Source organism: Condylostylus longicornis, unplaced genomic scaffold (assembly GCF_029603195.1).
Source record: "Condylostylus longicornis isolate FDR11 unplaced genomic scaffold, ASM2960319v2 ptg000044l, whole genome shotgun sequence".
Taxonomy (NCBI): Eukaryota; Metazoa; Arthropoda; class Insecta; order Diptera; family Dolichopodidae; genus Condylostylus; species Condylostylus longicornis.
Window position 1 is genome coordinate 10,950,032 of NW_026578013.1, and position 24,275 is coordinate 10,974,306.

Below are 24,275 nucleotides of genomic sequence, written 5' to 3' on the forward strand. Positions count from 1 at the left end.
AAAAAAAAAAGATGAAGAAAAAAACAACAAAAATACCACAAGATCATGAGAAAATTTTCTCGTATTGAAAGGAATTTTAAAAATACTTTCAACATTACACTATATACTTACATACATACACACAAAATGTGTTATAAACCAAAAATTATATAAAATAACATTTTTATGTATGAAGCTATAATATGTGCGAATATTAAGAATTTTTTTTTATTATATAACGAAAATTCTGGATTTCTTATACTGACAAGTGTTTTTCAATAAACATTTACTTTTTCATCCTCTTACTTCATGATGATTGCTAAAAAGCCTCAAATCCTCTCTTGACATGTCGACTTTTCTAGTCGTTTATATCCAAGCTTACAGGCCAGATAAATTTGATACCTATCTGGCCAAGCGACAGGCCAGATAGGTAACAAATTTAATAAATTCGTGTCTTGCACATACATATATAAGGATTTCCAAGCAGTGACAATAATATTCAAGCCATGGTGGGACACAACTCCTTCATATTTTCTGTTAATTTTCTTCATCCACACAAAGTCAACTCTTAATTTCAACTATTAGCTTGGTGTTATGAGATTTATTCTAAAATATTTTTAATCAAATTATTGTTCAAATACGAACTTATATATTTGTTAACAAACTTCTTTTTGGATTCGTCTAAGAAGGATGTTATAAATTTTAAGAATTCTCGTTTCATTACTGCTTTTAATTTATCCTTTCCATTGTAAATACAGTGAAGTTTTTAAAATTCAAATGATCTAAATTTTAGAAATAAACATTACTGGGAATCCAAGTATTGATTGTGTAATTGACAGTGGTCAGTTATCATTAAGAGAAACGCAGTAAGAACTTCATTGACCCCTTTAAGTTTCATGAATATGTAAAAATATTTTCATGATTTTTCAGTTCTTTAATGCTAGAATTCGCTTGAATGCTTTTAGTAATCTGCCAGCCCAGCATGTTTCGAAACGCATCGCTTAAACAGATTGGGTTAAAATGATTGAACGAACAGAATCGAAATATCATGTCTATTATGCATAGTATTGAAGTTAATTAGATGAATGTAAAATGAGACAAATATAATAATCTCAAATTAATTTGAAGAAAACGAAAAAAAGTTTAACTTAGCAATAAGAAAAATCAATTTTCTTAGAGAAACGGCATTTTGTTACTATTGTTTATTCTGGCTAATATTAACATAATTATTATTAATTACTATTGTACCACCCTGCCACATCCATAAAATAAAACTGTTATACACCGTATCTTCATATAATTCTTTAAAATTTTTCGTATTTTTCAAATACACAAGGTATACAATGTTGAAGTTTTTTTTTTTTCGTCCCATTTAAGATGTGAAAATATTCTAAATTATCCGACGTCAGCTATTAATAAACCGAATTATTTTTTTTATCCAGACAATTACTTTAATTCTAATTTGTTAAACTCTCCCAGTGAATTGTATAATTTTGTAACACTTTACAGCAAATATTAAATATACCGTGTAGGAACCAAATTTTTAATTAGTATAATTAATATATAAAAGAAAAACAGTTTTGTCCGAGAAAAACAAGTTGCTGAGGCGACAATAGAATGCATAGAAATTTGGAAAACGATCACATAAGAAGTAAAACCACAGGTATTTTTCTTTTATGTTGGAAAATAAAATTCTTTGCTCCATTTTGGGAAATTTAGTATATTTTAGACCTTGTGTTTGTTATCTATTTCAGAATGCATATGCAATAACGAACGTACATACATACATCATTTTCTATACAGAGAAACTTTAGATATCCAGAGCAAAAAATTCAAGTGTACATGCAGATTCAATAATAATAAATTTAAAAAAAAAACTTAAAATAAAATAAAAAAAGCGGAAAATATAAAATTTGATTCTTTTTTTTTTTTAAATTAAAAAATATATTTCACCACAAAAGTTGCATAATTTCATACAAATCATAATGTTTTATGCACTATACGTTTTACTACACATGACGAAAGAAAACCGTAACAATAATAACTTTATCTCATACACACGCACATATATACACACATGCACACATTGCACATTCTTCGCAAATTTGAAACGGCAAGTGTATAAAATGCAAGAAAAAAAAAAGAAAATTAACAACAAGAAAACACCAATTGAAGGCCATGAATTTAAACCTTCCTTTGCAAATAAATATACTCTTTTGGACAATCAATCTTAGATATGTTTTGGCTAGCTTTATTTATTTGTTGGCAACCATAATAATATAAAGGGAAAACAAAATTTATTTTTATAGTCAACTTTAACTTTTACGACAGCCGGCAGCCGCCATAATCATAATAATATAAAAATCTAAAAACTAGTAAACTATATGAAAATCAAAAATATAACTGAGAAATAATAATAATATACTAGAGAAAAAAAAGTAGCACTATAAAAGAAAAAAGAGAAAGCCTGATGGAATCCATTCGACCACCGACCACCAACAACAAGAACAATATTTAACCATTTATCTCTCACTTTTGTTTTTTTCTTTTTAAATAAAGAAATACAACATATTTGTTGTAAATACAAAAAAAACATATATTTATAATATCCTGGTTCCACAAGATGTTCCGGTTGTATAAGTGGATCTTTCGTTTATAAGTTCCAGTTGCAAGCAATGGTAAGCAATGAAAAATTGAACATTATATTAGTCGCTAGCGGCCCCTAAGCACTTTTTAAGTGAAACAAAAGTTTCCTCAAATTCACCTGCTCGATTCAAATTCCTCGATGATTGCAAGCGTTAAAGCCTCTTACACCAATCGCTTCAGAAATGTATGATATAGCGCCTAGAAGTATAATACGTTCTCCTTAATTCATATTGGGCCTGTTTTGTGACAAAAATCCGTTCTTTCTTAAATTCATATTGATGAAAATATTGTTGTAATACCAAAATTTAAATTTGAGTAACTTATTACTAATATAATTAAGGAATTTACAACAACTCTCAAAAAATTTAATATATTTTTTAAATTCAGCTGCAATTCAATATATAAAAAATAATTAGTAACAAGAAGAATGTGCGCAATCATTAATTTTTTGAAAAAAGTTTTAATTTGCACTTTATGTTGAAAACAGACAAAGTGTGGTTTTCCGCGGCGATATGTCAAAATTGTTCAATGTGATCCGGTTGTTCTAGGTTAACCAGTCTTTCCAGTTTTAGAAAATTAAAACAATGCCACGGGACAATTTGTATTCAAATATTTAATATGATACAAAATGTGCATATTAGTTTTGTGAACATTCATAATAGTTGTTGGTGCTGCCATATGATTACGTTTCTATAAGAAACAATTCCGGAAATGAAATATTTTTGACTAGAGAATAAAATCCTTATTCTTTTCTCCTCCTTTTTGTTTTTTTATAGAAATATGAACTTATTTCTACAATGCATAAATCTATATAAATAATATTTTTATGTATATATGTATATATTATAAAAAATTTATGTAAGTAAAAGCCTAATAAATAAAAATAAAAGTTGAAATAAAGTTAAACATCACACACCCGAAAAGTTTAAGATGCGAATAAAAATAAAAAAAAAATTTTATAATTTTAAGGGCGACTGAGTGCGTGTGAAATTTTGAATTTTCCTTTAAGGAAATCATACATTTATACATTCATAATTTTAAAATATTTGCTAAAATATATTTTTTGAATTGTACACTCGAATATTCAAGATTTCAAGACATAAGAGAAAAGAGCTTACCCTCTTAATTGAATTAACAAGCGAAAAATTGTAGTTTACTAGAAAAAATATTGAAATAAAATATAATATAGAAATTAAAATATTGTAAACCTGTTTGCAAAATATTTATGGGCCTCCAATCCTCTGATGAGGACCAATTATGAGCATCAATCAGAGCATCGGGGCCCGAGAATACAATTTTCACTAAGAACCGATCTTGCACATTCTTAATTGTATCTTAAGAAACCATCCTTGTTGTATTTAAAATTGAATGTTAAATTCATTGAGGACGTACGTAAATATTTATGAACGTAAATTACGTAGTGCAATGAGATTGCTTTAATTGCAACAACATTAAAGCGAGTATATCACAAAAGTGAGTATAAAATTAGCAAATAAAATTTAATTATAATGTAATGCAATCTAATTAGCAAGTTAATGTGCATAGGTTTTAAATTGATTTTTTTTTATTCCTCCATAATATAGCTTTCAAGAATTATTTATTAGTATGCTTAGCTTAAAAATGGCGCAAGCATAAATTACATATAAAATGCCTTTAGAATTTTAATTAGTCAACCGTATTAAATAGTTGACAAATCATAATTATTTTATACAAGGCATTTAGCCGTAAGAGCGTGACTTTAAGATTAATTTAGAACTCACTTGTATACTGGATTTTTCCACTTTTTTTTCTGTTTTATTGCTTAAATTCTTGTTTTAAAATAAGTTCTCTATATTTACAAGTTAGTTGTATTTTACTTTTATTCTCATTTTTATCCCTCTTCAACTATTTTAGTTTGCTCTTATTTTTATTATTAAACTATGTAACTTAAAGTATTCATATGAAATTTAAAATGAACTCTGGTTTGTTGTTTTTTCATTAAAGTGCCTTTAATAAGACAAATAAGATCAACGACAACAATATAGAATTTTAAGAAATTATATTTACTAATCTTAAATACGACAGCTTTTTATATAATATTATTTATATGTATACAGGTTTGTACGCATAGAGCTCAACGGAATTAATTAATATCAATATTGAATTTTAAATATTACGTATACATCAAAATAATCAACTCCTTCATCCTAAAACATTTAGGTATATTCATAATGTGTGTTGTAATATAAACTGCTAAAGGATACATGTATGTGTCTTTCTTATTGCAGCTCATATAAATCTTATATTAAGTATAAAAATGTGACGCACAAAAAGTATTTAAAATCTTATAATTATGTGAGCAAATTTCCTAAAACTTATTTATTCAAAGTATTAACCAAGCGAAAGTGAAATAAGCGAAAAAGATGATAACTTGAGTGGATGACGGTTAATTTTGCAGATGAAGAAAGTAATTTCAGAGATGTGATTTTTTGTATAAAATCATTTGATTCATAATTTAATTTTTTCATTAATTAAAATTAATTTTGTCATGATGTCATTAAAAATATCATTTACACCATAAAGAGAGTGATAAAAACGACCACACATGTGTGAAATGTGTGGTCGGTTTTTAATATAAAAGTAGTTTAATTTTTAAGAACGAAGTATAAGAACGAACATTAAAAATTTGATATGGAAAATTGGAGACTTTCATTATTCATCTTTTGGGCGTCAAAATGTTCATAAATTTATCGTCATCAAAAGAATTCAATTCTTCGAGGAAATAATACCTGGCAATGATGTGTTAAAAAATAATCGAAAATGTTCAAAAAAAACCACTGTTTCAACATAAAAAGATTAGTTCTTCCTACTTTGAAGAATATTCTAACCTGCCCAGAAAGGGAGGTGGGCGAAATAAACTTTAAATTATTTCACTTTTGTCTGATTCTCTCAAATAATGTACCAGTTGAACTAATTCCAAAAAAACAATCTTTCATACTCCATCACATTAAAAATACATTTCCGTTGAAATCATATTCTTTTCTGACATTGGCATTGGTATCTTTCTATATTTATGTGAAGCTATTTTGCAACATTTCATAAGAAAATTATTATTATTTCTTTTCTTGCCATCTTATTATTGTTTTTGTTATTTTGACGTTTTTGTAGTACCCACGAACTTTTCTTTTTCTCATTTTCCTGTTTTCATTTTCCACTGTATTTGTATATAGTTTTTGTATCTTAAGATACCAACCATAGCTTAATTGAAACAGCGTTAGTATATATATATATATAACAATTTAATGATTATGTTGATTGATATTGATATTGATTATGATGATGATAATGATTACTTAAGAATATAATCATGCACTTGTATTATTGTTCTTGTTATTGTACTTCTTTTTTTCCCATTTTATTATTGAATATTTATTTAAAGATGATAATAATGTTGCACTTGCATTCCACTAAAGAATTATGTACTTATTATGTACATATGTACATATGTACTTTTGGTAGAATAATGGTACATTGATGTATAATATGGATGTGCATATTATGGTAAGAATATGTAGACTATCAGTGAATATTATATTACGAATTACGAATGAAAATAAAATGAGAATGTTTATACCAGTTTTTTGATTCGCCACGCATTAAAATATTTTACCACCTTCTATGGTCATCAGGTAGACTATATGCAGACAGAAATCTCATTAATATAAAACTGTAATACAGGCAGCATCTTATAACTTATAAATAGTGTATGCATATGCATAAAGTATGAAAATAGAATAAAAAAAAAAAACTGTTTTAGACTATAAAATAAAATTTTCAAGAGAATTTTATGAGCTATTTGATTAAAATATGAATTAATATTCTGCGTATCTACATACACACAATGTATTTATTTAGATAAAACAATTTATTAAATTGAATTTAAAATATTATAGAAATTTTAGATGGTATTAATGATAAGTGGAAAGAAAAATTTCTAAAGTATCGTAAAACACAACACTGAACGATCGTTTTAGGTTTTTTGAACCCTTGCAAAGAAAAAAAATTAAATAATTATTTAATATGTTCTCTTTATTGGTCATATACCTACTAGTAATATGTAAAATCTTTTTCCATTAAATCGACCCTGTTTGCAATAATTTTCAAGAACTTTCTATTACAAGAATATTTGAGATTTAGATACATTTTTGCATCAATCAAAATTGATGGTCTTAATATTATAAATGCGCATACACTGTTTATTAAGGGTTATCAATTGAAGACTAAACTATTTGGGTCGCATTAAATTTTCTAAATATTTACGATATTTAATGGAAAGTTTGTCAAGAGCTATTATTAAACCGATTATTAAATGCATATGCATCACAGGCATAAATATCGTATATTATTTTGCCACCTGAAATCAAAAGTGTCTTAAATAATTTCCTTTAAAGTTCTGCGCCCGTCTATTCTATAGGTACTTAAAATATAGTTGCCTCCTTAACTCCGTTGCGCAATTGCGTATTCATTTTCTTATATCATTTTATCCTCCTCCTGTAACACTTTTAAATTACCATTTACGATATTTCTAATATAAGAAAAATTTTTTAATCTAAGAAAAAATTCCTAATCTAAGAGAAAATTTGCTTATATCATGAATGTATGGGACTGAATTTTTAAAATAATTGATTTTTTTTTTTTAATAATTTTTTTAAGGTCAACTAACTGTTACTATATATGACAAAAGCTAGTTGCATCTACTATAAATACTCCTTCAATTTCATTAAAGAAATAAATGTGATGAAATGATACACTCTGCATTATTATTACCGACTATAAATTTCATAAAGTAACGACGAAGCAAATTGGGTTCTCCAAATTGATAAGTTATTGTAAAGAGCTCTTCTAAATTTCTGAAAATTTTAAAAAAATGATTACTCTCTTGAAATTTTATATTTTAGTTATATTTGGTGGATTGATGAAATTTTTTGAAGAAATGAGAGATTATAATATTTTTATTCCAATATTTTTAAAATTTAAAACAGTTTAATATTTTGTGTAACATATTCATTTTCTCTTTTTAGCACTTTTCCAAAAAAAAATTTGAAAAAAAGTGCTTATTAGTTTTACACTGTCGGTCCGTCCGTCTGCCCGTGTGTCTGTTTACAAAACTTCCACACCCTTGAAGATAGAAAGCTGAAATTTCATATGTACATAGATCTAGAAACTAATTTGCGTAGAATATAATTTTTACCTACCTCGCCCCCTAAAAGTTATACTCCCCAAAACCCTTAAAATACCATTTTTCAACTATTAATTTTAGTAGAACCATATGCAATTTTCAAATATTGCTAACGCAGAAAAGCAGTGGGTTTTTTCTTCTGTCGCAGCAAACTACAACTGAACTTTAAAAAAACACAACGGCCGATAAAATTTACCGTTATCTAAAATACGTTTTTTCCAAATTTTTGATGTCGTTTTTTTTCTAAATCCCAGGTTGTAATAGTCTGAAATTTTAGCAGCTTTCAGACATTAATAAATACTTCATTTTACTAGAGGAAAAATTTTTTTCCATCTCCATCCCCTCTCAAGTTATCGAATCTCGAAATTTGTAAAATTTAAATATTTGACACGTTATGTTAACAAAATCGCAAGCTTTTTAAATTTTTATAAACACAAAAAGCTAACGGTAAATTCCATGACATTAAAAAATATTATTTTTTTTTTAATTAACACAATTAACCCTTAAAATCGAGCATTATGTTTACGCCTCTTTAAATTAATTTTTCTTTATTGCAAAGACTGCATAAATCATTCATCCTAAATATATGCAGTCTTTGAAATATACTTTGAATTAAGGTAATCTTGATAATGTAGTACGTACATGGATTGTTTTTCAAAGCAGTATTTTCACTTGGTGAAGTGCTACTATACAAACCATCGATTTGACTCAACTTTTTTGCTTTTCTCATGGCTTAAACAATAAATTGCAGAAGATCATCTTCTGCTCATATCAGAACTTTTTAATTTATGAAAAGTACGGATTATTTTTTTTTCGACTTCAGTAGTATTTCAAAACTAAATCACTAAATTAATCGAATATTTAATACAAGCCATCGCAATTAAAACTTGTAAATTACCACTAACTAAAGAGTTGTTTTTTTAAATATAAGATTAATAGAGTCTTAATTTACTACATACGTCTACTTCTACATAAATAGTATACATAGAGGGGATTTAGAAAAATGATTTTCTAAAAGATTTTTTTTCCTCTTACTTTTATTTATTGTTAATTGCAAATAAATTGTTAAACGATTGATTATTTTAAAGAATATGACAGCTGACTGAGTTCTGATTTTCAATTTCCTTTAGATTTTAGTATTAAGTGGGGTTTTTTATATCTTTAGTTTTAATTTTATGTTATTTAAGAGTTTTATAATATTTGTTTTATTTCTCTTTATAGTTTTTCTTCACATTTTATTACGATTTTTGGATTAAGATATCAATAAACAGAACGAGTTTAAATATTGGCATAATCCTAGCTTTTATATTTCCTTTTATAATATACCAACTTTAAATTTCTGACTATATAAAGATAAGAAATATAAGAAATGGTATGAGTACATATAAAGTAACAAGTTGTATATAGCAGGTGCTTAACTAAGCAATAATTATTCAATAAAAGAACTAACAATCATTTTAATTTTTATTATTTATGAGTAAAAATTTTCTCAAAGAAAAAAGAACGCAGTATTCTTAAACCTTTCTATATGCGAAACGGAAGAGGAATGAGGTCTTTATTTGTAAACATTCCTATTTATGCAAACATTTTATAAAATAATTTTTATAATATGAATGATATTTTTTAATTAATTGTACATAATTTATTGATATTAAAATGCAAAGGAGTAAAAGAAATAACAATAAATAAGTTGATTCAGAAGAGGCAAAAAACTCATATACTGAACAATTGCACTTACATTATGGAATTTTAAATTATAATCAAATACGAAAATCCTTTCATGGTGTTTAAAAGTTCATATTATACTTAGAATTTATTGTTTTTTCTTAGCGAATTATTCAAATTATGGGAAAAGGTGTTTTTTAGAATTCACGTTCCTTGTGGACAAGTTTTTGTATTAACAATTGCTTTGTAAATAGTGTTAGTCGTGTTAGTCTTGTAAACAGAAAGAGGGGACAAAACTAAAATTGTTGTAAAACCAACATAAACTAACATTTTTTTTAGATTTAAATTCGTTTCTAATCCAAATTTCGAGCTAAATAACTTTTTTAGTTTTCAAAACTCTGACTTCGACTCTGGCTGCTCATTCAAAGTCTTAGACACCCATTGCCTGATTGCGATTCTTGGATTTCTACACTTCAATTCAAGTTGAGATGCTCTGTTTTTGTACAAAAATTGAAAACTCATTTATTGAAAAGACTTGTTTGTATAATTTTCCTTCAAATGACTGCTTATGCTGATCGAAATTAGAAATGTTTTCATAGACATTATAAATACAGATAGCGAACAACAGTTAGCTAACAAACGTTAGAAAAAACATACATTTTAGGAAGAAGTAGACCTATTCCTTTCCCGACTTTTCTTAAAAGATTTTTAAATTTCAGTCTAATTTGACTGATTCAAAAAAAAAGTTAATTTATCCACAATTGTGTTTTTAATTACCAAAAATATTGAAAATTTTTTATTTACTCAAAATTATTAAAATTTTTATTTACATACACTTTTGAATCTGTTTTTTTGAAGTCAAATTATCACGTTAAATATTTCGCTTAGTTGGTCCGATTTGACTACATGATACAAAGTATTCAAACAAGTTGAATAAACACTAAATTTAGAAATTAAAGCATGCGCGAAATTTATGAAAATTCCAATTTATAAAATCAATATTTCATAAAGAAAAATTTCATCCTTTTTGCTTATAATAAATAACCACATTTTTCATTATTCAAAATTAAATAATTTTTTCATATGAGCATAACCATTTTATTCAAATTTAATTAAACTACAATCTAATTGCGTATCTCCTTTATGCGTTACAACATCTTATTGATATGTCTGAAACTTTCAATTTTTTGTATATAAATATCCAATTGGTGAAAAGTCAGAGAACACGTCTGGTCCATCAATTCAAATGATTATATTATAAATTTTTCAGTGTGCGTTTTTTCGTACGTACACACAACATGTAATTCAGAAGCAAATTTTGAATTATATAAAAGAGTTAGGCTTATAGCCATACTTTCTTTTCTTTTAATATAACTAATATAATAAAATTAGTATTAACAAATTGTATACATAGGCACCTATATACATCTTCAGTATTCTCCAAAAAATAAAAAAAAAAAATAAAAATTTTTAACTATTATAACAAGCAATTAAAATTCACATAAACATTCATTTTTTCACTAAAACTCATATATTTTCTGGAAGATTTTATACAGAGATAGATGTGTGTAAAAACAAGTGCGTCGTATGCGAATCTTCTCTTTTATTAAATACTTCAATATGTCTGTCTTGTATATAGCAAATAAAAGTAGCAACATATCGGAAAAAAAATTCACCTTTTATAGAATAAATTCAAATACACGATTATTTTTGTTTTGTTTTATCATTTACATAAAATGTTATTTATTTTTCAGTAAATTCGATTAATTTTTAAAATAAAACTATCAAAAAACGTGTACGTATGTATGTATATAGAGGATAACAAACATACGGTCTATGTATGTATATGACTTATGAATTTTATTTGGAAATTTAATGACTTTTAAGTACTTTTCCAAGAAAATTTTTGTTATTGGTTTCCCCCTGTTCGTCCGTCCGTGATTATGTTTACAGAACTTCTACATCCTTGAAGACAGAGAGCTGAAATTTCTCCTCCCCCTCTGCAAAAGTTATAACCCCTCAAAACCCTAAAAATGCAATTTATTAACTATTCAATACAGCGAAACCATGAGTATTTTATGCAAAAGCAGAAAGGTAGTAGCTGGCTTCTTCTACCCTTGAAACTTTGAAAGAACAATATGACCGTTAAAATTTACCGTTATCTAAAATTCATTTTTTAAATTTTATATATCGTTTTTCTTCAAGACCGCAGGTTGTACGTGTCTACAATTAGTAGTAGCTTTTAGACAATAATAAACCTCCACCTAATAAACCAACTTTTCAAGTTTCTATAAATGCACAAAGGTAACAGTCAATACCATGCCATTAATAAATGTAATTATTTTCCCTATCTCACGCAATTAACTTTTAAATTTGAGCATTATGTTAACGCCTCTTTCAATTTTTTTTTCGTTTTATTTCAAAGATTCGTTGCTCACCCTAAATGTATGCAATCTTTGAAGTATGTTTGTGTATGAATGAAGGTTGTTTTGATAATGTAGTACGTACACGGATTATTTTTAAGAGCAGCTCTTTCACTTGTTAGAGGGAAAAGTGCTACATTAGAAATCATTTGTTTGACCTAGTTTTATTAACATTATACGCGACTTTTTTCATATGAACAGATGGTATATTAAAAAGGTAAAAAGTTAACTATTTATTAAAATGTTAAAGAATTAATCAAAAGATAGAACTTTTAGTTTTATTACATTTTACTACATAAGTCTATAAGATATAGATTTAGTTTCTAGAACCAAAAATTTGAATTTAATATATTTTGTCAAAAAATCGAGAATTGCCGATATCTACTCGCTATATAAAGGAGGACTAATTGACTAATTTTAGTGAATTGAAAATAAAAATTTTTTTATTTGTTAAAACAAGACAAACTTTAAAATTTCAAAATTGCAGCTGTTAATTTAGAAGAAATTCCAAAACAATCCAATACTTTGCGAAACTTTCCTCATATGGAGGTAAAAAATTACAGGAAAAGTCTTTAAACAAAAAAGATCAATATTTTTGATTATATAACACTTATCACATACGTAATAGCGGAGTAGCCTAGATTACAACTCTGGCTACTTTATTTTTAAAATGTTATTAAAAAGTGATTATGTATGAAAATCTTTGATAATTCTAAAATTAATTTATTATTGCCTAATTATTAATTATTTTTTTAAAATTGCATGCCTGTTCCTAAACTTTTAATTTGAAAACTACCTTTCTTTAATGAAGAATATTGTTTTACCATTTTCCAGATTTTTAAATAGATAAGATTTACAAAAATTTTAAAGTTCATCATCATCTCTCTGGACTTTTCAATTTTTTGCATTTCAAAAAAATAAAATATAAATTCAGAAAATTTTTCTGTTCGAATTACGAAATTATCTGCATTTTTCATATTGTATTTGAGGGTTCGTTTTGTATTTGATATTTAAATTCTATTCTCTGGACTTAATTTGATTTGAGTTTGAATTACAGACTAACCTGAAAATTCCAATTTCAGGAATTTATTTTTTACACAAAAATATAAAGCCCCCCTGCCAGAGTCCAACAGCGTTTTTCTATTTTATAGTAAATAGCACATTACACTTTCGTTTTTAATGTTATATTGTTCATTTATCATTTTATATTCAATATCATTTACAAAGGATTTTGTATAATATTGTTAAATTATTTCAACAATTTAATGAATAAAAAATTTCAAAAATTTAATCATAATATTTCAATTGACTCAATTTATACTTCAATGACAATGTTTATGTCACATCTCTGTTTTATTCAAAGTGAAAAATTTTTAACATAGGTTAAAATCAAATACTTCTATATAAAATGTTTAGAAAATTTTAGAACTAGGATAAAGGAGTTGTCCAGCGGGTGGATTTTATGTATGTACCCTTGTCATATTTTCAAAACTAACAATATTAACAGCTTCCACATTCCAATAAAACTTGAGATGGCTTAAAGCGAAAAAAAAAACAAAAGTGACCAAGAAAAAAACTAAAAATAAAATGTGATTAAAATTTTACGGTTCTTTGACGTATGTTTTAAGACCGCTACTATTAAAAATGATAGCTATGAATATTAAATGATATAAAAAATAAAATTTAACCCACCGATTATTCAAATTCTTACATTTACACATCATATACATACGTATATAGATATATTGCAAGTATTTACAATCATTATTATTTCTTTACATTTTATGATATTTCTTACTCTTTTTTATCCTTCATCTTATATACCAATTAATGACGATATGGCTTGAGGGTAATTTGCATGTGAATAATTTTAAAAATTAAAAACTGTTAGTCATAAAATTACCATCTGGGTAATCAAGTCTCTTGCATATAACAATCTATATGTATAAATGTATAAATACAATGTTATGTATACAATCTAGTATAAGGATATAAGTGTCTAGCACAAAATATAATCTTTGTATAATAAATTAACATAAAATAATAGTTGTAAGTTTAAAACATCTTATATGAAAACAATCATTCTGACAAGTCCTGGTAACTGATATACACGGTTATTTTTCTAATATTCAAACCTATACACCTTCTTGTTTTTCAAATAAAATGTCAATATCAGAACTGCAAAATAGAAAACATAAATGGTTTTTTACATAGTGCGAGTGGTGACTGGTGACATATAAAATATATTCAATTGAAACTTTAAAAAAGTTATAAAAATTGTAATTTTAAAGTTTCAATTTAATTTGCCTTAAGAAATAATCAAATTTTATTGTTTTAAGTTAATAAGTTCTCAGATGTTGTACGAGTATAAGAATAAAATTTCAAATAGAACTTTGCTATTATAATTTTGCTTATACATGGGTTTGAACATAGAAATTTTATTTATTTTATGTTGTTAATACTGGCATTGTGGATTTAAATATTAAGGGAGCTAGATTTCCTTTAGGCCTTATTAATTCCTTAAAAATTTCATTTATTTATAATTATAATATTTGATTTTTTTAATTATTTTAATTCGAATTTTGATTTTATTACAAAATTAATTTAGTTAAACTTTATTTAATTTTGCCGTAATTAATTTAATTAAAAATTCAATCTTAGAGTGGTACGTAAATTATTTTTTTCCTAATTACTTTATCTTTAATTAGCCTGGATTTATTACTTAAAATTTTATTAAATATTGAAATAATTTAGTTCTATAAATTTTCTCACTCTTCAATATCCTTTGAATTTCGCATGTTTTAGCTCCTTGTTTAAATTATTAGATTCTCTTCAATATTCCAAATCGCAAAAGTTAAAAATTTTGAAAAGTTAATATCAGAAAATAATTTGAAATACCATGGTAACTACTAATGCTCCCTTTTCTACTGGAAATCAAATGGTTTTTCCTAAATATTAAGCTTTCCTACTTTTGCTATAATTTTTATTTTTTGTTTAATCCATGATACAAAGATCCTCTTTGAACTGCAATACAATGTGTGCAGTAAATTTGTATGAAGTAGATAACAATGACTTTTTTTTTATTTGTGCTTTCTTGATCTATATCCACTAATTTTTTGATCCACGTCATACAAAATGGATATTTTGTATGAAGGTCAAAAAAATGGCTATGGGTCAAAATCACACTGGACCTTTTTTAACTTAACTTGCTATAACTTTCGATCCGTTCCTTGAAATTTAATAAAACTTTACAGTCAAACCCTTAAAACTATAATAAAGCTACTGAGAAAAATTTAGGAAATCCAATCACGCAGTTTTGAAATAAATTCCTTCTAGACTTCAGACGTGATTTTCTTCCTTTAAAAGTTATGTCGTATAGATCAAAATAGCAATTAGTCGACGCATCTACACCTTACATGTATGTAGATTATAGGTGCACAGTTAAAGCAATACATTTAAAATTTTGAAATAAAAACAAATAATTCAGTGATTTTATATTAGACAAATTCTGAAATACTTAAGTAACTAATTCTTCAAATATAATCAACAAAAACTCTTAAAACAATACTGGATTATTTATAAAACTAAAACAAATATTATTTATTAACAAATATTGTACGTATATTATTAAAAACCCTTACAGAAATCCTAAAAATTTTAATAATTATATAAAATGAAATTAATTTCGAAATTTATTTTAAAATGGGAACCAGCAGAATTTTCAATTCATTTCATATTACACTTAAATTCAATCACACTTTAATAAAATATCAAACAGCATTTACAATAAGATTAATCTTTCTATCAAATTAATATCGATTTCCAACATATTAGGCGTCTATATTTGTAATTTTATATACATACATATGCATATATACATACGCATATAGATATAGAAAAGGAACAGAACTTTATATAATAAATTGACAATTAATTTTTATTAAGTATCAATTGATTCTTTCGTAAATTACTCCACTCTGCTTGTGCTTAATGTAACATTTTGAACAATTTTATTAATCTGAGAACATTGCTTTTGTATCTATGTGTATAACAATATGTAAATTATTTGTAAATATTGTATTATGAGCAATCCATGATAAACGTGATAAATAATTTAACTTAAGAGGCTCTTAAAGAATTTTACTTCAAAAATTATTATACAAATTCAAACAAAAGAAAAACAAAGGATAGTGATATATAATACCAGCAACAACAGCCTAAAACGTGACTCTTTGTGTCATCTTAACACTTCAAATCCCAATAGTTTAAATTATATTCCGTTAGTGTGAATTGACATGACATTATAAAATATGACATAAGATTGCAAAATTAATTTTGAAAAATGTAATTTGCACGGAGGAAATTAATTAATATTTTTCCCTATATCCTAGAAATATAAATTTTAATGATATTTCTTTTAAGTTCCACATGTCAAAAAATATGAAGCCATCTACTGCGATCAATAAATGCGTTTTAATTTCTCTCTTACATAAAGGCTCTTGTCATTTATATAACATTCTTTATATGAAAAGGGTTGAATAGCGATAGAAGATATGCGAAGAATTAATTTTTGTGAGATATTCGAGTTTACCGAGAGGAAAGATATCGGAAGAGTATTTTAGGCGCCTGATCTGGTACTTAATCTTAATTAGATTTTGTCATAGTAGGTTAGTGTAAATTATCACATATATTATCACATATTACATACCTGGTCACTGGGAAATTAAGACTTGTAGAATAAAACAACAGAAGATTTCAAAGTGGTTTTTATACCAATGCTTCAAATTTAATCTATGTACGTCATTAATCGTCATTGATAATTACATTTATTAGAATAGTTGAAATTCGATTCAATTTCTTTAAATTTTCAAAATACTCACATTAATGATTGACCCTAAAATTCTTTCTTTAAATTATCATTTAAATATATGTAGGTATATATCCAATAAAGATATTATAATTTAATGAAATGAGAAAAAATGAATAATATTGTCGTTGTCAACATAATTTTAAATTAATCAAAAACGAAATGCAACATACAATTTACAGTTAAACATATATAGAAACCAATTCTTTTGTAAGAATATCTCTATATCACTACATATATCATACGTACAACACAGAAAACACTTCATTTATTAATTTATTCAAATACATACGCACATTATGTATAGAAAACGTAAGTAAAATTCATTTGGCGTTGCAAAAATAAAAACGAAAACTTCAAATTAAGATTTTTTTTATTTAAAATTTTATTCTTTTTCAAGAAATAAATTGAAATATTAAACTTTGAATGGAATATTGTAAAAAATAATTATAATCTTACATGCGTTTATTACATACTTATATAAAAATATCAAAGTTCACACTAACTTTTAAAAATATATTCCATTTGCGATTACATATATAGAATTTATAACGATTTTATAATCTCTTTACACGATCACTGACGTGTTTCATTTCAAAATTCAAGAAAAATTATCACAAAAAATAATCTTAAAAATAATTTTTCACACTTCAATATTAATTTTAATATTTTATTTATTAATTTTATTGGTATCTATATCAAGAAACGAATAAGGTAATAAGTGAGCATAATATTGGGAACAATGTTGTAAATGTGACTCCAAACAAATTTCTGCTCTCTCTCTTTCTCTAACATTATAATATTCATATATGTACGTACGCTTAGTGTAGTTGTATGTATGGATACAATAAATGTCTTAAGTGACAATAAAGAAAATTGACTGAAATTTTTACTATGTAATATATTGATTATGCGTTTAATATCAAAGTATGTATGGTGTAAGACACTGTAAAACCATGATATGGGAACACAATACATATTTCTGATGTCTTAAGACATATATCAGTCATTTGTATTCAATATAGTTGATTATTATTATATCGATATTAATTTGAAATGATTTCAAATTAAATGAAGGGGTGTTGTAAATGAAACTCATTCACTCATTTTTACAATGAATGACATTTTTTGTAATATATTGTATGTGGAAAATCAAAGAGGTAATTGAAATACTATGACATTATATACATAATTATAGTTTTAATTGAAGTTGCACATATAAAAAAGAACGAGATTTACATAGGAATAATATTATTAATTACTTATGCGGGTAAATTAGAATTAAAGTAGCATAACTACATAATGCGATGATTTCACACTATACTATATATGTATGTATACGTGCAAAGCATATTAAATTGCGTTATTTGAGTATTGATGATTTTATATCAATTTTTGATTTTGAATCAATTTGTACATAAAAATGATTATACTTTAAATAAAGTACATTTAATAATGAAAAATTTTTTTTATTAAATTTTTTTTTTATTTTCAGATATTTAATTTTTTTATATGCGTTTTATGGAGGCGGTTTATTATTTGGTTAATTGAGATTTGAGTTTTAAAATTTTTTATTCTTATATTTTGTTCGTGTAGACACACACCATATTGTTGTTGGTTAATAATTTTTTGAATTGGATTTGATTTTGAATTCATAAAATGACAAGTTGTCAATTGATTTAATTGACTATGATTGTTTGTCAATTGACTGGTATGGCGCACGTATTGATTCCATTTATATTTGAATGAGTGTTTTGTTTTACTTGATATTTTTGTACATTTTTATTTGCTCTGTATTCTGTACATGATTTCTTTGCTGACATAATTGGTATTGATATTGTTTTAAATATCGATATAAGTAATATAATCCCATTGATTTCAATATATTGAAAGTGAAATGCTCCTTTGAGGTTTTTTTTGTTATTTTATTTTTTATAATAATTTATGATAATTATTGTGCGATTATAAAGGCTACATAATATGAAGTCATATATTGATTTTTACTGCTAGGGTGGTGTTTGTTATTATAATGCAGAAGAAGGGAATTTTAAGGGATAACTTTTTTTTTTTAATTGAAATTTAATTTTATGATAGATGATAAAACATTGTTGAAAAAATTTTGAGTGTGTTATAATTGAATATCGTTGTCATTAAAATCTAAAGTGTTATTTTAAGTTGAAACCTTATATTACTATACTTTTATAATAAATTAATTGATTATTTATTAAAAACCATCTCGCATGAAATACCGCATAATTAGCGAACGATACTAGCATCATTTTGTTGTCAAGAGCTTGCTTCCATAGCGATTCAAAACTCTGTAAAACGATAATGAAATACCAAACATCTACGATACTTTGAATTGTGCCTTAATAGTAATTATAAATTGTGAATTAAGTAGCCTTGTATGCGACACGTCGATAAAATAAAATTGTGTTAGGAAATGCACGCTTTTATCATGCTTGAAATGCAATTTATAGTTTATCGAAAATTTTCTATAATGAATTCATAATATGTGCAATTTGTTTAATCTATAGTTGAATTTTCACATATTCCTTTCATATTTTGTTTACATTTCGTTATGTTCTTAAATTTTGAATAAAAGGCAAAACTAAATAAACGGAACTGCCTATTGTTCCCAACTCCACGAAAATGAAGAAAAATTTTTATAATTTTTTTAAAAAAAAAAAACTGATAGTGATGTTTTTATTATCAGACGAATTGCTTAGGCCACGTATCAATTATCACCCGAACTAATATTGCACGGGAAAGCTAAAACTATCTTCAATTTCAGACGCACATAATGCGACTATAAGGTCCGAACTAAGTTGTCATCTTTTAATAAGAAAGGAAAAGGAAATAGTGAAGATTAAGTAAAAATTAAAGTTTATTTGTATGAGACAGACATATACGGACTTATACTTCAAAAACTTTGTACGGAAAAAATCCAATAACGGATGAGTTACAACCCAAATTACTCTTATACAACCTATATAGCTAAACATAATTTAAATTATTAGAAGGTACAGACGTAATGGCACCCTAATTAACACAATGATCAAAATAACCAAAATTTGCAACATCCTGCTTATCAACTCATTCCTACCATAACCCGTGCTCCTACCATATTGCCATTCATAGCCCCTATATATTAAGCATGAAAAATTGCTGGAACCTTAAAAATTATTTATTTAACTAATCTATAGACAATTCATAATCATCTATTTTACATAAACTCAATACAAATTAATGAGCTTCGATCAAATTGTTACACCATATTAATAAACTAATAACACCTTTTATGCGTCATTGTTTGAATGTATTGTTACAAGAACAGGTACAAGTTTAACTTAAAAAAAAATTAAAAATCATCAACTCATAAAACGATAAACCATTCTCATACATAATAGATGCATATTGTTAACAATATTTCAAAAATATAAAACAAGCTATTTTGAGTCTTATTAATGATTGACTAACCATACTGAATTGAATTTTAAGGAAATTTAAAAATCATGTATTATGCTAATAATATTTTCTTTAATAACAAAAAAAGAAAGAAAAAATTAATTGTAATAGCTTTTATTATCACCAACTCCCACTTATGACTGCTATATTGTTTTTATTTGGGAAATATGAATGACATAAAATCAATGTTATACATACCTGTCGATTCTGTTAAAACAGTGGTGCGATGATTCAAATCAAGAAAAGCGTGAATAACATAAATTTTTTGTAAGCTACTTTTCAAATAAAAAAAAAACTGAAATTAGAAAACTTTATTCTATTTTAAAATTGTCAATAAATTATGCTCGCGTACGTTATAATTTTGAAAACGTTTTTATTGTATTAAAATAAAATTAATGAGCGTATTATACGCTAACAAGTTACAAATTTTACCAAATTTTTTAAATATCTACAAAATATGTATGTATATGACGATTGTAAAAATAAAACCTGTTATGATGTTGTTTTTTCATTTTTAATATTTATAACTTAGAGCAGGTCTAGCTTTCATTTGAGCTTCGATGTTAATTACTATCGTTTAAATTGCTTTTTACTACGGCTGAACGAATTTCGAATAAATAATTTGATTTTTCTTTCGATCGTATATGTCTGACAACTATGCCGTAACATAGCAAATAATTAAAAATAATAGGAAATATCTTTCAAAACATAATTTTTTAACTATTTTGGCTAAATATTGCATAATGTAAAGTTATGTCCACTCGAAGTAATATTATCTTATTTTTGAGGCCCCTATAAGTATGCAAATAAGGAACTTTTTAAGTATTATTTTGTTTAATTTTAGAATTTCGATTTCTATCCCCGGTCTAGTTTCGTTTTAAATTCTATATTTTCCTTATAGATAGATAGATTTCATATAATACATCCAATCTTAACTTATAAATTTTCTCTTCCACGAATATAAAATCTCCAACTCCTACTCATTGTATCAGACATTCATTGTATTCCGTGATATTGATCCAAATATTTTGGGTTTTAATATGTACACATTGAATTTTCTACTCTTACTCCTTTCCAACTCCAATCCAGAGTTTATCGATGCAAATTACGGATCCGATTTTTTTTTTCTGAAAGAGACAGTCCCGACTCGGTTGAAATTTTGTAAACATATATTTATTAGAATATTTTGATGTAAAAAACTGTTGCAAATTTTTCTAAAAGCCTTTTTCTTTTGAATTGATCTTATTATCATCAAGCTATTAGATTCTTTTTAAAAAGTGTGATCATAATTAATTCCTTGAATTTATTTTAATTCGAATTCATTAAAATGTAACATTATTAAAAACTTAAATGTAAAAATAAAGAAACCAAAATTATATGGCAAATAAGATAACATGCAATAAACAAAAATCTTGATTATAATACAAAACGCATTAAAAAAAATATTTTCGTGTATAATAAACTATACTCCCACAAATATTATTACCACTTTTCAACATAGTCTTGCACTATAAAGATCATCATTTAAATCACCATATAGAAATCACATATACTATCACCTACTACCATGCTATAACTCTTCTATATATTTACTAATATAGAAGTATTTTAATTTTTTAATTTCTATAATAAGAAAGTGTTATTTCTGTAACTTTCCTCTATGCATACGTAAATATACATAAGTATGTTAAGTCACATAATATTTCTTATACCATTCGAACAACATTTTATTTTATAATGATCCCATTTTCCAAGTTTTCAGTACAGAAAACTACAAAAAAAAAGCATATAAAAACTGTTGAATTGATCCAATTCATTCCAATTAAGTCGGATATCTTTTAGAAATGCAAATCATTTAACCTTAAAATATCGTGCCGTTTGCTTCCTTAACATATTATATTTAGTAGCATTATCGTTTTGTGACTGTTTTATGAGCTTTGATACGCGATCTTAAAATTTAATGGAGAATAGGTAAACATTTTAAATGTACTTTTATACACACTTACGTTATATGTGTGTATAAAAGTTTGTGAACATGTGATAAAGCAAGTGTGTATAGCAGTATATAAAATCAGACCACAAAATTAAATACATAGTGAATAAAAAGTAAGTAGTAAATATAACAATTTCATGTTTAAATAGGTGTAGGTGGATTTGAGATAATTTAAATGAGAGCAAAATAGCGTCGGAGTCTTAACACGCATCTTCAATCGTGTTTCAGTTTTCTTATTTTTTTTTTCATTTTATTTAAAATCGAAGAAGCGAAAATACCAAAATCACAAAATTTATTTATAAATGTATACTTTTTTTTTATAGGGAAAGATACATATTTAAATTTTAAATAGAAATTAAACAGAATTCACCTGTAATGTTAATAAATTATGTCACTGTGAAAATGAAAGAAAAAAAAATCTAAAAAACGACAGTCTTGCCAGAAAAAATAATTTTTCGGATGTTTTCATTTTGGTTTAGCGCGTTTTTAGATATTTTTTAATTTATTATTTTTACAAGTTAGAATTTTATTATTAGTAGTTCGTTATTTACGATCACTTTGTTCATATCATATTGAAAATTTAGCAAAATAGTGGTAAATCAGTGGACCAGTCATTCTTGCACTCCTTTTGTATAGGCTCGCGCTTATACGGACGACGAATGAAATGTTAAGGCTATACAATCCTGCAATTATTCCAGAGACCGCGGAAACATATACCCCAAATGAGCACTCTATCTGCACGTTTTGACGAGAAGATAGGACCCAGGTACTCATATCTCAAACATTGATGAACTGACACAATTCTCGTTCATTTATCAGCATACCTCATACAGGATCTAAATTTATTGACCTGATTTTTGGAAAACGCGCTATTGTGAACAGGAAATAAATGTTTTGATTTGCGTTTATAATATTTCAACAAAAAATTACAGCTAGTTAGGTATTCTGCTATAATTTCAGCTTTCAGAAAATTCGGAAATCGTACTTATTTTGTTATTCTTAACTTCTTAAGGCCTTAAACGTAATTTAATTTCAAATTTTTAGGCGAAACTGAAACGTTACACATAGTTTACCCGTAACATAAAAAAAGTAGTGGTCGTTTTTATTAATTTGTTTTTCAATAAACTTTAAATACACCATAGATTTTTTTCAACTCTAAAGTATCATTTTTAAAATGATAATAAAATATAAACAAAAAACAAAGCGATATTGAAATTGTCACCATAATCGAAATCTTTAATCGAGATCAGAAAAAATACTAAAAAGTTAAAATAAAAAAAATCAGCAAAACGAAACTGCTAAATTGCAATCAAAAAATGATGATCAAAATTTTTTAAAGAAAAAGTTTTAATGGAACTCTAAATGTCAAAATGAAATTTATGTTTATGCCAATAATATGACAAAACGGAGATTTTATGCAATACAATTAATATAAAAGAAAATGGTTATAATAAGCAAGCAAATAGTTGCCGCTCACTTTCTTTTAACTGAAAAAATTATAAAATTTTAGACTTTTCAACTGCGCATATATTAAAGTAACACAATCATTATTCGATTACCCTTCATTCGTACTTTCAATTTAAAAAAAAATTTAACCAAATAAAGTTGGCGAAACAAAAACAAAAAATATTTTTATTATTGATTGTATACGAGTAGATGATATGATTTTGTAATAAACTTGCATTAGTACCATATTTAATAACATTTAATTTAAGAAAACCCGTGTTTTAAAAAACTATATTCAATTTAACTTAAATGCACGTGAAATAAGAAGTCTAACAAAAAAAAACCAAATTACAGGAAAATTAAAAAATATATTTAAAAAAGAATGAACGCTCCCTCTCAATTGCAAGTAGGTATAAGGATATTTAGGTTATTATGAATGTTATAAAAATTTTACCGTCAAGGGTTAATTATGGTATATTTTGTCATATTTTATTATCTTTGTGTTCGTTTGCAAATTAAAATAATGTTGAAAAACTGAAGAAGTATAAGAACGACACAGTCGCCAAGAAA

General features: G+C 25.6%; 1 protein-coding gene across 1 annotated transcript in view; it reads right to left on the reverse strand.

Moving 5' to 3' along the window:
* Positions 1-18,498: 18,498 nt before the first annotated feature.
* LOC129610427 (phospholipase A1 VesT1.02-like) overlaps positions 18,499-24,275 on the reverse strand; it is a 128,995-nt gene continuing 123,218 nt past the window's right edge. The window contains exons 5-6 of the mRNA XM_055522996.1: positions 18,996-19,166; positions 18,499-18,701 (exon numbers count right to left, since the gene is read on the reverse strand). Coding sequence (XP_055378971.1) covers positions 18,499-18,701; positions 18,996-19,166 — 374 coding nt within the window. The remainder of the gene's footprint in view (positions 18,702-18,995; positions 19,167-24,275) is intronic.